This window comes from Ptychodera flava, unplaced genomic scaffold (assembly GCF_041260155.1).
Source record: "Ptychodera flava strain L36383 unplaced genomic scaffold, AS_Pfla_20210202 Scaffold_39__1_contigs__length_1403739_pilon, whole genome shotgun sequence".
NCBI lineage: Eukaryota > Metazoa > Hemichordata > Enteropneusta > Ptychoderidae > Ptychodera > Ptychodera flava.
In genome coordinates, this window is record NW_027248361.1 from 79,104 (window position 1) to 94,968 (window position 15,865).

At 37.1% G+C, this 15,865-nt stretch overlaps 1 protein-coding gene across 1 annotated transcript; it reads left to right on the forward strand.

Annotated features, from left to right (window-relative positions):
• Positions 1-15,854, forward strand: LOC139127885 (uncharacterized). Its single transcript, XM_070693741.1, has 24 exons — positions 1-181; positions 915-1,160; positions 1,272-1,514; positions 1,859-2,104; positions 2,609-2,731; positions 3,329-3,451; positions 3,880-3,990; positions 4,686-4,799; positions 5,531-5,653; positions 6,187-6,312; positions 6,844-6,954; positions 7,553-7,663; positions 7,932-8,045; positions 8,337-8,477; positions 9,513-9,626; positions 9,930-10,052; positions 10,843-11,000; positions 11,545-11,712; positions 12,151-12,315; positions 13,231-13,729; positions 14,181-14,381; positions 15,024-15,143; positions 15,540-15,745; positions 15,843-15,854. Exons 1-24 carry the CDS (start codon positions 1-3, stop codon positions 15,852-15,854), a joined length of 3,879 nt encoding a protein of 1,292 aa, XP_070549842.1.
• Positions 15,855-15,865: the final 11 nt, after the last annotated feature.

Here is a 15,865-nt window from a genome sequence, read left to right on the forward strand (position 1 = left end):
ATGCCATCCGCTCTTGTACGGTGGGATGAACCCACTACAAGAGACAACTCTGGTAGAAACCAACAGTCGCAGCAAGTCACGAATCAGGCCACGTTTTTATATTGGTTCACCGAGGTCCTATATAAAGCAACTGATTCAAGCTCAAACACAGGCAGTTGTCATTTTAATGTTGTTGTGCAAGGTAGGTTACTGATATGATCACTTTTTATCATGTCATTTACATACGGTGGGCATATATTAGTTTCACATAGATTAATTTCTATTAATATGCTAACCTAAGATTCAGTTATTGATTACTTTCACCTTAAGCATTATAAGCAATCTTAGATTCAGTGGGAAAAAAGTATAAATGCACATATAGACTTGAGCAAATCAACCGATTTCCTGGCTCTTGTTTACGTTTCCTACGTCTCAAAAATATAACCAAACCTTTGCGCTGTCAACGTTTGTGACACTTTCACATAATATCCTTTAATAATTTATACCAAAACGACAATTGTCCTTCGCAATGTAGTTCTTACATCTTGAATAAAAGTCTTTTCATTTCATTTCATGATTTTAATCAATTTTTAACTTAAGTCTTTAAACCCGTACCATTCAAAATGTTTATTGATAATTTCAAACCATATTTTCGTTTCTTCTTCATATATTGTAGTTTCGAATCATGTATTGAATTTGTAAAATAGTATTAAATTTCTGAGCTACAGTGATTTTAATCAATAATACAAAAATTTACGTTTTCTACCCAAAAATGCACCCCTATCGCTACCATACTAAACTTCAAGATAATTTGTTTTTGAAAATACATTTATAAGGGGGTCGCATGTCGTCTTTGATGACAACTGCTGCTTGATAAGGGTGTGTGGTTAGGTACAACCTTATCTTAATTTATATTTTTGTCACTCTTTTCACAGACCAGGAAATTCCCATATTTACCTATTGTCCATCTTCACAAGAGCTTGAAACCGAACCAGGATTGCCCACTGCTGTAGCGTATTGGACAGAGCCGAATGTCAAAGATAATTCAGGCCAGCTTATTACTATATCAGCGAATTATTCATCAGGCGATGAATTCCAAATTGGAGTGACAGTGTTGACATTTATCGCCACCGATAGTTCTGGAAATGTTGCCACCTGTGAAAGTCAAGTTCTCGTTAAAGGTAACCTAGTTACTGTATTTGAAATTTAAAAATATGCACCTTTTATTCAGTACGTTTAATGGATAAAGACAATCACATCGGTAAATTATGGTTTTCTAATGTCACTATCAGATATCGAAGCACCAGTGTTCCATGACTGCCCACGTGACCAAACTGTCGGTACCGACGATGAACTACCAACAGCCATAGTAACTTGGATGGCACCAAACGTCACAGACAACTCTGGAACAATACCGATGGTCAAGGCAAATGTGGAACCTGGACAAGCTTTCCCAATTGGAATAACCACTGTGATTTATACAGCAGATGACGGCGTCAACACAGAAACTTGCTCATTCACTGTTACTGTTAATGGTATGCAAACTTCACACCTATTATTATTTGTACCTAGGATCAGTATCTGTTCAGTATTGCGCTCTTCTGTAATCACTGAATGTATATTTATGATTTTTTTATTGAGCCTGACTCGTCTTCTGTTGTGTGTTTTAATGACATGAACGTATGTTTTTATGTACGATTCAAGATTTTTTATCACTTTTTGAAGAGAACACTTATGGTTATTAAAATACGTCGGAGATTCATACTCCTTGTATAACCATAAATCGCTTGCACGGCGATGCTATGTTTCAATGATTTTACTTTGTTTGACAATCTTTTAGTGTTATAACTCCGTGCATTTTTTATCTGTAAAAATTAAGATGATGAACCTCCGACCATTACATACTGCCCTGGTAATTTGACTAAGAAAGCTGATGCAGGTCGAAGTTTTGCCGCGGTCCAATGGGATTCACCAACTGCAACTGATAACTCTGGTGACTCTGTAACCGTGGACTCTACCCACACCTCGGGATCATTATTTGCCATTGGCACTACACAGATAGAATATCAGTTTGAAGACGGATACAGCAATAGCGTGGCGTATCGTTTCCAAGTCACAGTTAACGGTAGTCGTGAACGATTTCTATTTCAGTCGCTTTGGGTTACAATGTGTCTGATCTCTTAATTGAAAAACATTACCGATGTTGATGGTTGTCTTTATGTAGTCGTAAGATTTGAAGACTTTAACAGGTAGCAAAACAAATGAAGTTTTGGTTAAGTATTCAATTAGGGTGCAGCCAAATTTTAACTGTATCGTGGCCTCTTTTATTTTTTATTCTCATTAACATTTATCAATACATACATACATACATACATACATACATACATACATACATACATACATACATACATACATACATACATACATACATACATACGTACATACATACATAGCATAGCATATATAGAGAGAGACATACAGACCGACGGACATACAAAAAGACAGACCGACAGACAGACAGTACATTCAATGAATCATATGCACCATGTTTATTTGACATGGCATTTCATACGTAAGGGTTGATTGTGCCTGTTTTTTTTCTGATTGTTTACACTGCATTTGACAACAGACTATGACGAATGTGAAGTAGACAACGGACAATGTCAACACAACTGTGTAAATACAGAAGGCTCTTACAACTGCACCTGTAACATTGGTTACCAATTGAACTCAGGAAGACACAATTGTGACGGTCAGTATGCCAACAATCAGAATATTTGCTATTCTTAGAGGAGGCTTATATTGGGTTACCCTTGCGTAGTTGTAATATATCTTCATTCAAAAATTTATACATTCAATCACTGCATATCGTTAACACAAAGTCATGAATACATAGGACGTCTCTTTCGATATGATATATCTATTTCTATAAATGATATATCATTTAATCATTTGACAGATATATAGATTGGCAAATCATGTATACGCGGTGTATATCTCACTTCTTAAATGTATTTGACAAAATGCGCATATGCCATGTGTAACAAATAACGATAATAATTTAATCGCTTAATTTCCCTAGAAAGCTATTTTAAACTAGTCTGTTAAGTAATAAATTTGTGTTTCTCCTATGGTACCTTAAAACGTAATTCAGACGACTTGTCGATGCTCTCTTCGTATACATCACAGGCCGATTAAAATGCCGGATTTGCTTCTTATCTGTAACGCCAAGAGCTTTAATGCTTAAAAGTTCCAAACTCGTTTAGAACCCACTGTCTCGTTCAATTACTTCTTGGCTTAATTGGCGAACTGATAAAATCATCATGACATATTTGAATGACTGCATTAGATATCAACGAATGCCTCGACAACACTGATGCATGTGAACAAGAGTGTATAAACACAGACGGTTCCTATAGATGTGACTGCACACCTGGCTTTCAGCTTGATAGCGATATGGTGTCCTGCCTCGGTATGTACACATATCTATAATTTACCCATTACCAAATCGGTCTATCCTATTATCAATAAATGTTCGTTTGTATACATTGAGACATACAAGTTTTAGATAATTCTCAAATTACACTAGTAATTGGCAACGTTAGCGCTATAATGGTCTGTTACACTATGCCGAAGGCCGAGGGACACGGAAGTTTTGGGCGAGTGTTAGGCAACAGGGTAACCAAATAATTATATGCTGTCACCATCATGACCAGTACTTGTTCTATGAATGTATCAGCGACAAAATCATACACACCATGTGGTCGTAAATTAACGAGTTACAACAGCAAGTTTGAACGAGTTGTGTAACAATTACAAGTATTGTGTTATGGGGAAATCTTTGCGTTGTGAAAGTAAACACCTTTGACATGGTCGAAATTTAATGCTTTTTAATTACAGAAATCAATGAATGCGATTCAAATCCATGTGTGAACGGAACATGTATTGATAAAGTCGACGATTATGAGTGTATCTGTACTCCGGGATTTGGTGGAAAAAATTGTGAGATAGGTAATGTTATTTGCTACTTTATTATGATTATAAAACCTTTGGGCATTACTCGGCACAATTCCACCCATTCCAGTTCAATATGACAGAGTAACTCAGCTTTATGGTAATGGTTTGTTGTTTCATATCGACTGTCCTGGTTTTCAGGTAATTTAATTTATATATTGGACCGCTTAACATTCTCTGATAATACCAATGACTAATGTGAACAGAATATATAATGTTATGTTTTTCCTATCGTAAATATGTCAAGCATTGGAGACCAGTTTTACTCAGAATTACGGAATTGCCACTAAATGCTCAGCCAAGGGACTAGAAAAGTTCCTCATGGTGTCATACATGAAACTAAATCGACGTTTGTTGAAAACAGATACATGGGAGATGTGATAATGGTGATTGAAAGCATCATGTCATATTCTGAAGAAATGAACCTGCATGCTCTTCTGTTGACATTTGACTTTGATAAGACGTTTGATAGTTTAGTTTTGGAATTTCCAGTATAAGACATTTACTCTGTTTAATTTTCGGGGGGGGGCGAACTGAAATAGTTAAAAGACGAAGAAAAGGGAAATGAAAAAACACGTATTTTGCTTCCATACTAAATGATTGTCCGCTAGTACTCGTAATGTTTGAATCGTGTGCAACATTCCATGTTCTTAATCTCTCTTTTACGCAGGATTCGGTATACTTTTTTCCAGATATTAATGAATGTGCAAGCACTCCATGTCAGAACGGGGGTAGCTGTACTGATCTGATCAATGGATACCAATGCAGATGTCTGCCTGGATACAGTGGAAATAACTGTTCAAATGGTCTGTGTTTTGCCATACAGAAGTCATAGCCTTACTCTGGTCAACAGTACTCAAATTTAACACGAGAAAAATGCAACGGCTTGTACCGCGCCCGTACAATACAGAGATAAATAGATACATAGATACATAGATACATACATAGATACATAGATACTTAGATACATACATAGATACATACATAGATACATACATACATACATACATACATACATACATACATACATACATACATACATACATACATACATACATACATGTATGCATCATGCATGCATCTATGCATTCAGGTAGGCAGACAGGCAAGCAGCCATGAAGGCACGCATGCATGCATGCATGCAGGCAGCCAGCCAGCCAGCCATGCAGGCATTAATCAATTCGGACTTAATCCAAAAATCTAGCAACATATGATTGCAGTTTCAAAAGGAGAGATATAAGACAGAAACGCTTCATAATCATAGCACCTCAGTTAATCCTGATTCCTAAACGAGCTGGGGTTTACATGTTGGGACTCGATCCCAGGGATGTAGTTTGCTTTACTCTGTAAGAGGATTATGAAATTGTCATATCGCTTTGTTTCCCATTGAAATAGTACTCTAGTGGGTAAATTTCCTCCCAAGACGCCTGACCCGTGCTTTTAAAAGAAGATGCATCAACGCAGTTGCCAATTATGTATGCATTTGTGTCAACGGCTAGAGAAAAAATAAACCAGTATACTTCTTTCTTTGTAATAGCCACCCTTGTATGTATAAAACCCTGCCAAAATGGTGCATGTGTCATCGAAGATGGTAAACAGACATGCAAATGTGCTAACGGTTTTTATCACCCAAATCCAATGTTTGACGTTTTCTGTGAAGGTAAGAATTGAGTAACGTATAAATATATACTTGCGACAGGATAACACTAATAGCTGCAGCAGTAACGAAACTGTCTCATTGCACTCAGAATAATTTCAGAGAATACTACTGTTCTTAGATCAATTAACATTTATTCTTCCGTGTGTATTACTACCTTTTACCATAGGGTATTTGGAAAGAAAACTGCGATATTTGTCACAAGGGTTTGTAACTTAAAAACGGTTTATGATTTTACTGAATAGTATATTAATGGTAATTGTATTTGTACATAATAAATACTACAGGTAAATTTTGTCAAACTATATATATCGCTTCACACAGCCAAGCTATATACGGATTATTTTAACCAGCAAGACAGTCTTTTCGCCCAGACACTAATCGAACTGTAAATGGGTCTGAAATATCTTTTCCCGGTCATCCATGGCCATATAATTAAGGCCCGATGTGCATCAACGTTACCAGGTTTCATGAGATCATTCCCAACAATAAGCTTCGAGACATTTAACCCTTTATCACGGTTGCTTTATATTCAGATATCGACGAGTGTGTCGATAGTTCCTTGAATGATTGCACCCAAGGTTGCTCAAATACAGATGGCACCTACAGCTGCGATTGCAGGCAAGGATATGAACTTGCACCGGATGGCAAAACTTGTTTAGGCATGTATCCAAAGCTACGTATTTATACCTTCCTGCCAGTTGGTATTTGATTGTTGCTTTATATGCAGATGTCGATGAGTGTGTCGATAGTTCCTTGAATGACTGCGCCAAAGCTTGATGTTCATTCAAAGTTTATTGTATATTTCATAGAGAATCACACCTACGTTCAAGTAAATTGTATTTTGTAGCTGGGTTTTGCATACCAGTGCTACAAATAGTCTTAAGCAAATTAGACTTGCTTAGTTATCAATATTTCAAAGGCTACAAGTGACCATTCTTACTCATTGTACTTTTCTTATGAAGGGTTGCATTGGCCATGTAATACCAAAGTCGTATATAGATTCTTAAAAGTGACACTACTACCAAGGATTAGCTATAGCGTAATAATTGCCATTTTAGCATAATGTTTTTTCTCGTTTAATACATTAATTATACTATGAATCCCTTTATATAAGATAATCAACTCATTTTGTTATGTTTGGCAAATGTTATATATTAAATGTAACCATGATTTTTGCTCCCTTACAACAGATATCGATGAGTGTGCATCAAATCCCTGTCCAAATGGAATGTGTATTGACCTTGAAAATGGATATAACTGTACTTGTAAGCCGGGATACACTGGCACACACTGTGAGAAAGGTAATTTTGTAATGCTGTTGTACGTTTATAAATATGCAGATGTGCTTGTGCGTAATATTTTCAATGAAGCATAGCTTTCCATGCTTTAACTGATTTAATTAAGTTATTTTGCAACGAAAGTCAAACTACTTATCTACGCATTCCAAACCCAATCTACTGTTCCTTATTAAAAACAACTACTTCAGCTACTGCATTAGTATATTTTCTCAAATTGACTGTCACCCGGCTTAGGGCATTAAATCAAATGACACACACATACATCGACGTCATACACCGTTAGATTAGAATCTCGCGCAAGCTGACCTTTGCTAGCTTCGGGACAATCCAAGCTGGACTAATATATTTAAAAGCATTTGAATACCTTTTCATTCATCTTGAAATTATTTCATTCCTCTTCACCTATCCTTTATATAAGGCGTCGGCAGTGTTTAAATGGAATCTGTTTAACTTGTACAGTTACATTTACTCAATGTAATGTAGTCGTTTTCAGACCGGGCAAGAGTTTCGTGTGCATGTAACCTTGAGAAACTAGAGTGTTATTGGCATTGTTATGACTAGGAAATGGATTTTTAAAAAAAATACCTTTTAATTCTTGCAGAGATTGACGAGTGCGAGACTCAACCGTGTGCGTATGGAACCTGTGAGGATAAAATAAACTCCTACATATGCCACTGTAGTCCTGGATACACTGGTCCTCAATGTAATGAAGGTTAGTACTTGTTTACTGTCATAGTACTACACATATGTTTTGAATCCTATTTATCCAAGAGGTTTTTGAGGTACTGTATATCTGAATTCATGGAAGGAAAATATGAGTTGAACAATCTGTCTTGCTGGTAATTCAGCGGCAGTGTCATTGCAAAGCTGCGTTTTAGTCGCTGGATGTATGTCCCTTGATATTTCGATTGTACACACAGTAAATATATGGCATACCGTAAGTTTTTGTTTATAATTCTATCAACATTTCATTTTCACAGATGTAAATGAATGTGCAAGTTTCCCCTGTCAAAACGATGCATATTGTACCAATCTGATCAACAAGTACGAATGTACATGTACGAGAGGATGGACTGGCGAGAATTGTGACGAAGGTAATATATATATATATATATATATATATATATATATATATATATATATATATTATATATATATATATATATATATATATATATATATATATAAAACCTTAATTTTGTTTTGCTATCAGATCTTTCATGTTGAGGTGCTTTAATGGAACATGATTTCAGGGAATGATATACTGTATAGCTTCAATTTTGCGCTGAGCATGTTGTATATTACATGTAAACCCTGTAATTTTGATATGGACTGGTCACATGGGTAATGTTTTAAATGATATTAACTTTGTTTCTTCTATGAAGATGTCGATGAATGTTCTTCCCGGCTGTTCAATTTTTGTCACCATACCTGTAACAACGTGCACAGGACGCAAGACGATCGTGGTTATACATGTAGCTGCTTGCGCGGATTTAGGCTAAAAGACGATTCATACTCTTGTGAAGGTAAAACAGAAAATATACCCCCTCATACTCGGTCAATACTACGAGATTATCACGGAAATACCGCAAAGGACGCACGAGGAGATTGGCGCAGCGTATCCCTTCACGCAAAGTGGAGTGCGATGCGCGGCCCCAATGTCCTAGTGCATCCTTTGCGGTATTTTCGTGATAACCTTATTATTATACATCTTACATTCGTGACCGGGGCATCAAATTATCAGAGTAGTGACCGTTTTAGTGCAATGTCAACAATTTTTGTTCCGATTCTATCGCGACAGTGTGGAACGCTATCTCGGATGTACTTCAGCAAGTTTTGGAGTGTATGCACTACACACGTACGTACAGAGCGCGCAACACATGTTCCGGCACTCATCCAATGGGTCCCTTTAAAGGTATACTGTCACCTGTTCCAATTTTACCACAGTTACCATGGAAAGAGAAAATCTAACCAATCACAGATTTTAAGCGGGTGGCCGCTTTTTAATAAGAGCGACCTCACATGGATATGTTGAATACAAAAGAACGCCCTTTGACCATATATGGGCATATTTAGATTACAGGTGACTGTGTACCTTTAAACCGTTCAACATTTAACGCGCGGATATAGCCGCAGGGGATTGGGCGCCTGGAAACCGTGCGTGTTACGGAATGGGCGTTTCGTACGGCTTTTTTTAGCGCATGCAAAATTCTATTGTTCTCGATGGTAGAGGTATTCCTGTAAGTCATTCATCATGAATGTTCGGAACAAATACTAGTAGAAAATCAGGCTTATCACCTTCTTGTTTTATAAAAGCTAAAATAATTGTTTATGAATAGGGTACGTTTTCGATCGGGTTCGAAATCGTATCATACGGCGGCCAGTCACCTAGCTGAGGCGACACTGTAAAAACGGCCAAATCCCCACTCTCAAAAAGGAATGGTTCAATAACAGAGCTGGGTTGTCAGAATGCAACATTGACTCGCCGACCAAAGCGCTTTGGATTTGGATTAAATTTCTCTCTGCTTGAATTTAATTGACTTTCTAATATCTTCAAATAGAAATCGATGAGTGTGAAAGTAACCCTTGCCAAAACGATGGCACTTGTGTCGACGACATCGATATGTACATGTGTCAGTGCTCTCCTGGATGGGAAGGTATCAACTGTCAGACAGGTAAGATATATGACATCAACAAATAGATAGATAGATAGATAGATAGATAGATAGATAGATAGATAGATAGATAGATAGATAGATAGATAGATCGATCGATCGATCGATCGATCGATCGATCGATAAATAGATAGATCGATCGATAGATAGATAGATAGATAGATAGATAGATAGATAGATAGAGATCGCAAGCAGATAGAAGACCGGTTTGGTTGTTGGGAAATGTATTTTTTTCATTTTTTTATATTTCAACTGTTACCTCCTCTCTATACAATTCAACTTTATTCTGTTATTCTTCAAAAGATGTTAACGAATGCGTTACAAACACACATGACTGCGATGACAAAGCATATTGCACAAATACAATTGGAAGTTATACATGTACCTGTGAGGATGGCTACAGAGGAGATGGTTTTAAATGCAGAGGTACGTCTGTGCGGTTTCTATTTTCTAAAGAATGTAGAGGTTCAGATTATAACCTTACGCTACCAGTGACGCCACTTCCTGTCACGTTCCTGTACGGAGGAGACACTGATGTGTCATTACGTTTTTACTCCTGTTTGTCTCATTCTAACAATTTTAAGTGCTTGTTAAAAGTTGGAGGAGTTTATGTTGTATATGTCGTTACAAAATGCACTTAAGTGACTATTCATATTTGGATATTGTCAACTTATACTTTCAATGAATCGCATTTATTTCAGAGAAAAAAATTATTTACTCGCCTTAACCTTCTTTTCAGCCCTGCATGCATCGTTTACCGAAAGTGAATAAGTTTTGTAGTTGTTTTACTTTCTCAAGTAAAATTATTATTTCGATGCATATTGTATCCGCACATTGCTCTCGCACACTTTGGATCCTATCGTGTTTGTCTTCTTTGCTTGCACAAAATGCAACAAACAACAAACTGCCTAATTTTAGACACCGTTCCTTGGCAAATGGCACGCTTTGGATTAACGCTTTAACATATTTTTCCTCATCTGGTCGAGATTTTGTACACGCGAGTATAGCATTTGAGCAAGGATAATATCATGTACGAAAACTTGGAAAAAACCCAAGCTGAAGTCAATAGATTCTGCAAAACTCAAAGCCTATTTCATTTTGCACCTGTCGTTCACTGACTCAAGGAGGGCAAACCTAAAACGTTGTTACGAGATAGGAAATACTGCAGTCCCAACAGAGTCTAAGAATGTTCTATCTTTTTATTTTCTTAAAACAGAGATAATCTTCCTGGATTTCGGTACCGCTGTTGGTGACTCCTCTCTTAGGCAAAGTTATGACGAGCGAAGTTCGCAGCCGTTGTTGGATTTGGTTTCTCGGACGATAAGGCCATCAGCAGGATTTCCGTTCTGGAATGAATTTTATTACAGTCTCTACGTAAGTTTATCGATCAAATAATGACGAATGGCAAGGCGTATGTTCCCATGTATTCCATCGCGGTTTTAACATATCAGTGATGTCAAAAACTCAAAGAATACTTGCATAAAGTTGCTCAGAATAAAATAATTTGGATGCATCAGCGTCACTACTAAATTTCAAAACTTGCTCCTTTTGTGAATCCAAATAAATAACTTTCTTTGTTACCTCTTGAGAAAAGGAACCATTCATATCGATCCTTTATTCGGCGTTCATTTATCCATTCACGGTGATAATTGTACACTAAACTTGATTTAATGATATCGATCTTTAAACATGACATTCAATTTTTTAACCTATTCTTGCTGCCAGAAGATAAGAGGTTATGGTCTACCTATGGCTTGACACAAACGGCGACAGGGAGAGCAAGTACAGCAGCGATCACAATACTTCCGATTGGCATCAAAACATTTTCCTTTCGGATCAATTCTATACTTCTAATATCAAGGACATCGTCGAACAGTGTTTGTTGCATTTAGCATCGTAAGTTTTTTTGATCTTCTAGTTCACTGACAATGGGTTGATCGTGTTCATGAATGAAAACGACGAAAAGTATCCATTTCCACATCCGTATGAGGGAGGTTTTACGACTGCGCACAGGATACCAATGATCGCCGTGTTCTGGGAAGATAGTGACATGACTGACCGTTCCCAGGGAGATGTCTTCTATCAGGTGCATTTCTTGATATTGAATCGAGTATCTACTCATTATGTCATTCAAAATATCTCTCTCTCTCTCTCTCTCTCTCTCTCTCTCTCTCTCTCTCTCTCTCTCCCAAAGTACAGTATTTACTCATAGGTGTGAACCGTGACTATTTTATTCACACAAACATATCTTTGAATCAAAATATGTAGTGGTAAGAAAAATGAAATTGCTTCACCCAGCGAAGATGTAATGTAGTAAGGGCCAAGAAAATCTTGCTGCTGTTTCATAATGTTACCATAAAGTCATATTGTAGAGGCAATACATACTTTATTCAGCAATACACGTGCTGGCGATCAACTCTGACTTCTTCAATGCTATTAATGCCATACTACTCAACCACATCTGTTATTGTATTCATTAATATAATTATGTTAATCCTTCTGCATTATTATTATCCCTTTCTAGGAGTATCACGCCGACAATGGTGACTCTAAAATATTTGAAGACGTGAACAACCGAATAAATGCGAACTTTGGGGCAGATTTTCCATCAGGATTTAGTGCAACTTGGGCTCTGAAGATCACGTGGTATGAAGTAGCAGATTTTAATGTCACTTACACCAAGCAATGGGTACGTTGTGCAAATATGAAGTAGCAGATTTTAATGTCACTTACACCAAGCAATGGGTACGTTGTGCAAATTTAGGTCTTTGAGGAAATCTTATGACAATGTTCGTTTTACTTGTATATATTTACTTGTTTATGCGTGATAATTTACATAAATGAATCTCACAGAAGTAGGGCCCTTAGAAGTGCATTAATGTTCATGAAATGTGATATTGGCATTTTTGACCAAAACTGTCATTTTACTGTACATGAGCGTCTATTAGGTACAATAATAACAATTTTCCCTCCTACTCAACTAGTATATCTATGCATTTACACGTGTCTGGCAATGTTTATGGTGTACTTGACTCGGTCAGTAGATTAAGAACAAATATTGATTTAATCCTCAAACTTTTCGCCAGAGAAACGTTTAAATAAGAAAAGATATCTATTTTGCTTAATGCGACCCAAGAAATCCATGTAATGCAATTGTCACAGTAATGTATGCTGTTTTCGAAGTCACATGAGAAAACTGATATTTTGCCGTCCACAAATGAAGATTATTCTATTATGAAATGTTTAAGTCGGCCCAAAGTATTGTCAAAGGGATTTGGGGAAGACTGGTATTAATCTTATGTTTGTTACGGGAACAGTTGTCACGAAAAAAATTTGCCTCAACTTTCTGTTTCCAACTCAAGAATCTTACAATGTCACTTTTGTGTTGCCACCCAAGCTACTTTTATTGGGATTCAGGAATGATTGATACTTAAAACAGGCAGTAGTTGCAATTGGCGAAACACCTCTTGGTGTTAGTTTTGACCGAAAAAACTCCTACGCTGAAATGGTCTTGAATATCAAACCAATTATTATTCCGATTGTGATTATTGCTTAATTGTATTGTTATATGATTCTTATAATTGTCATTGTTATTCCCGTAAAGCCAAACTCTTTCCAAGCAATTTTGGCAACAGACGGGATCTACGGTTTTGTCGTGCTAAACTACCGGGAAGATGCCATGCTGTGGAATTATGAAATTCGTGGGACAAACAACGTGATATTCGGATACAACGGAGGCGACGGAAACATCAACCACATTGAAAATATTCAAAACCAGTTTGACCTTTCGAAGAGGTATCGTCCCGATTTAGAGGTCGGAGACACTGGCTTGCAAGGAAGATGGATTCTACGTGTTGAAAATAATAATCAGTGGACAATCAATACAAAGAAACTGTGTCTCGATTGGTACGAGCGTCAACCTGATCCTTGGACATGGAATTTCGGGCTTGGTGGTTGTCCATGTGGATTTGATCAGGGACAGAATGATAACTCATTTGGTAGGGGTAGTGGTGTTTTTGGCAACAGTCAACAGACCGCAACAGATGCCGAGAGGAGACTCGGCCTGACCGACGAAATGCGGATGGAAATCAGTGATAGACAGGGTAAGGTTTGGCAAGCTTGAAGCATATAAACGTCATGATATTGGTACCGTTTAGGTAATGCTGAGGTTTAACACAAGGAAGCATACATGAAATTATATAAATCGCAGCTTAAGGGGCTGTAGATGTATAATTCAACACCTCATTTTAAATCAATACCGTTAAAGTATATATCATATATTCACATCCTCGCCTTTTATTAATGTTCTTTCACCACATGAACACCGCACCATGCCATTTTCGCAAATAAAAATCATCTCATCGAAAGGCAGCAAGAAAGTGGCAAACGTGTGTGAGAGTTGTATCTTTGGAAGAAAAGGAATTGCTTCTAGAAATGTAGTCTTTCTCCAGTGTTAGATATCGACATATAAAGAACACAATTTGAATCTTAACTGGAAGAACACATTTTTAATCTACACTGAAAGATCACATAGCAATACGTATTTGTTTTCAGGATTTGGTTTCACACTCCAACTGGCGTATCCAAATTTCTTCGGAGCTGGACAGCAGTGTGCCTACCGTTCGGACCATTCCCTCATTGAAGGCTACGAAAACGATGTCTTCAGCAGTAGTTTCCAAGAGAGGTGGCAGTTCCAGTTCCGTGGTTGGTTTGGATTCACTTTCTTTTATTTCCCGGCATACTTGCTTTGGCTAGGTACGTATCATCCACACCCTGATACCTTGGTATATCAGTATCCAGCAAATTGTCCGTACAAGTGACCATTCTTTATAATCATTTATTATCATGCCCGACACTTGAGTACACAAATAGGCATAAGTACAGATACGGACAGATATGATGTCACGTAGCATCACCAGTTGCAGTTCGTGATGATCGTCTAGTATGTATATTGTAGTCGTTGGTAATTATTGTTATCACAATTACTCTCGTGAGGGGCTGGTAATAATACTCAAGAATGCGAGTATCACATGATGATTCGATACACACCTGTATGTGCTCTATTACCTGACCCTTTTTCAAATTACAAGGAATAATAACGACCATGACAAACAATGTACGTAGTAGAATATTACAACAAACTGTAACTGGCCATGCAACATTCTTTGATGGCAACATGAGATTATTCATTTATAATGCTCTTCTTTTATTATGTGAAATTGGATGGTTCTGATATATCAGTGTTAGAGGTTGGTCAAACCAATTGTGATGATGGATTGAATGGAAATTCAATGTAATTTTTTTATTGTTGTCTGAAAAGGTACAAGCTTTTTCTATGTATAGAATGATTCACAGACAGTGACTCATGAATTCCGTATGGTTTACTAATTCATTTAGAGGAGGATTTGATGCCGAGGCAGTATTGCTGTGCCTTATCAAGAGATCCTTCGTTTTGTGAATTGTATAAAGAAAAGCGACCTCCAGGTCAATGCCAAGGTTATATTCCACCTCATGTCGGTGAGTAGAAGAGGAATATACCATCTTGTCCCCAACAAAGAATTGCCCTTTTACAAATATTGGTGTTCTGATGTCTGCAATGTTGCTTAATACAAGCAATGCTCACCCAATGATAATTATCATGAAATTGTAACTTTATAGTGCATACACGACGTCATATCCATGAATTTATGGTATTTACAGTATTAAAGTAACAAACAAAATTGATGACATAATTACCTGAATAAGATCTGTGTATTAAACAAACTGTGCAGTTAATACCACCGAACTCAAGTTTTTAAGGTCATTCGTTCATGGTTATGATAAAATGTGATTGCGACGCTTCCAATTAAAAACGAATCGTATATGAACATTAATAGTTTGGAAAGGAAACCGACGATGAAAATGTTTACCTAGGTTGGATGTTTGGCGACCCACATCTTCAAACTCTGGACGGACTGCCGTATACGTTCAATGGTCTGGGGGAGTACACACTTGTCATTGTCGACAGTGGGAAGTTTATACTGCAGGGCAGGACTGTGAAAGCTAAATATGAAGACGGTAACACAACGTCGGCTACTATATTCACTGCCTTTGCTGCGAAACAAAGGGACTCCAGTACAGTATGTATTCAACTTAATTGTTTCTTACTGTGTGTCAATCATCGTACATTTTACATGTACAACAATTTCAGTAGGTTAATTTTTACTTTCAAATCAGAAAAAATCGTAACCTCGCTGTTT

Coding starts and splice junctions, on each gene's coding strand:
- LOC139127885 (XM_070693741.1), top strand. CDS start 1: ATGCCATCCGCTCTTGTACGGTGGGATGAACCCACTACAAGAGACAAC. Junction 10,053..10,842: donor AGATGGTTTTAAATGCAGAG/GTACGTCTGTGC, acceptor TTCTTAAAACAG/AGATAATCTTCCTGGATTTC. Junction 13,730..14,180: donor GGAAATCAGTGATAGACAGG/GTAAGGTTTGGC, acceptor ATTTGTTTTCAG/GATTTGGTTTCACACTCCAA.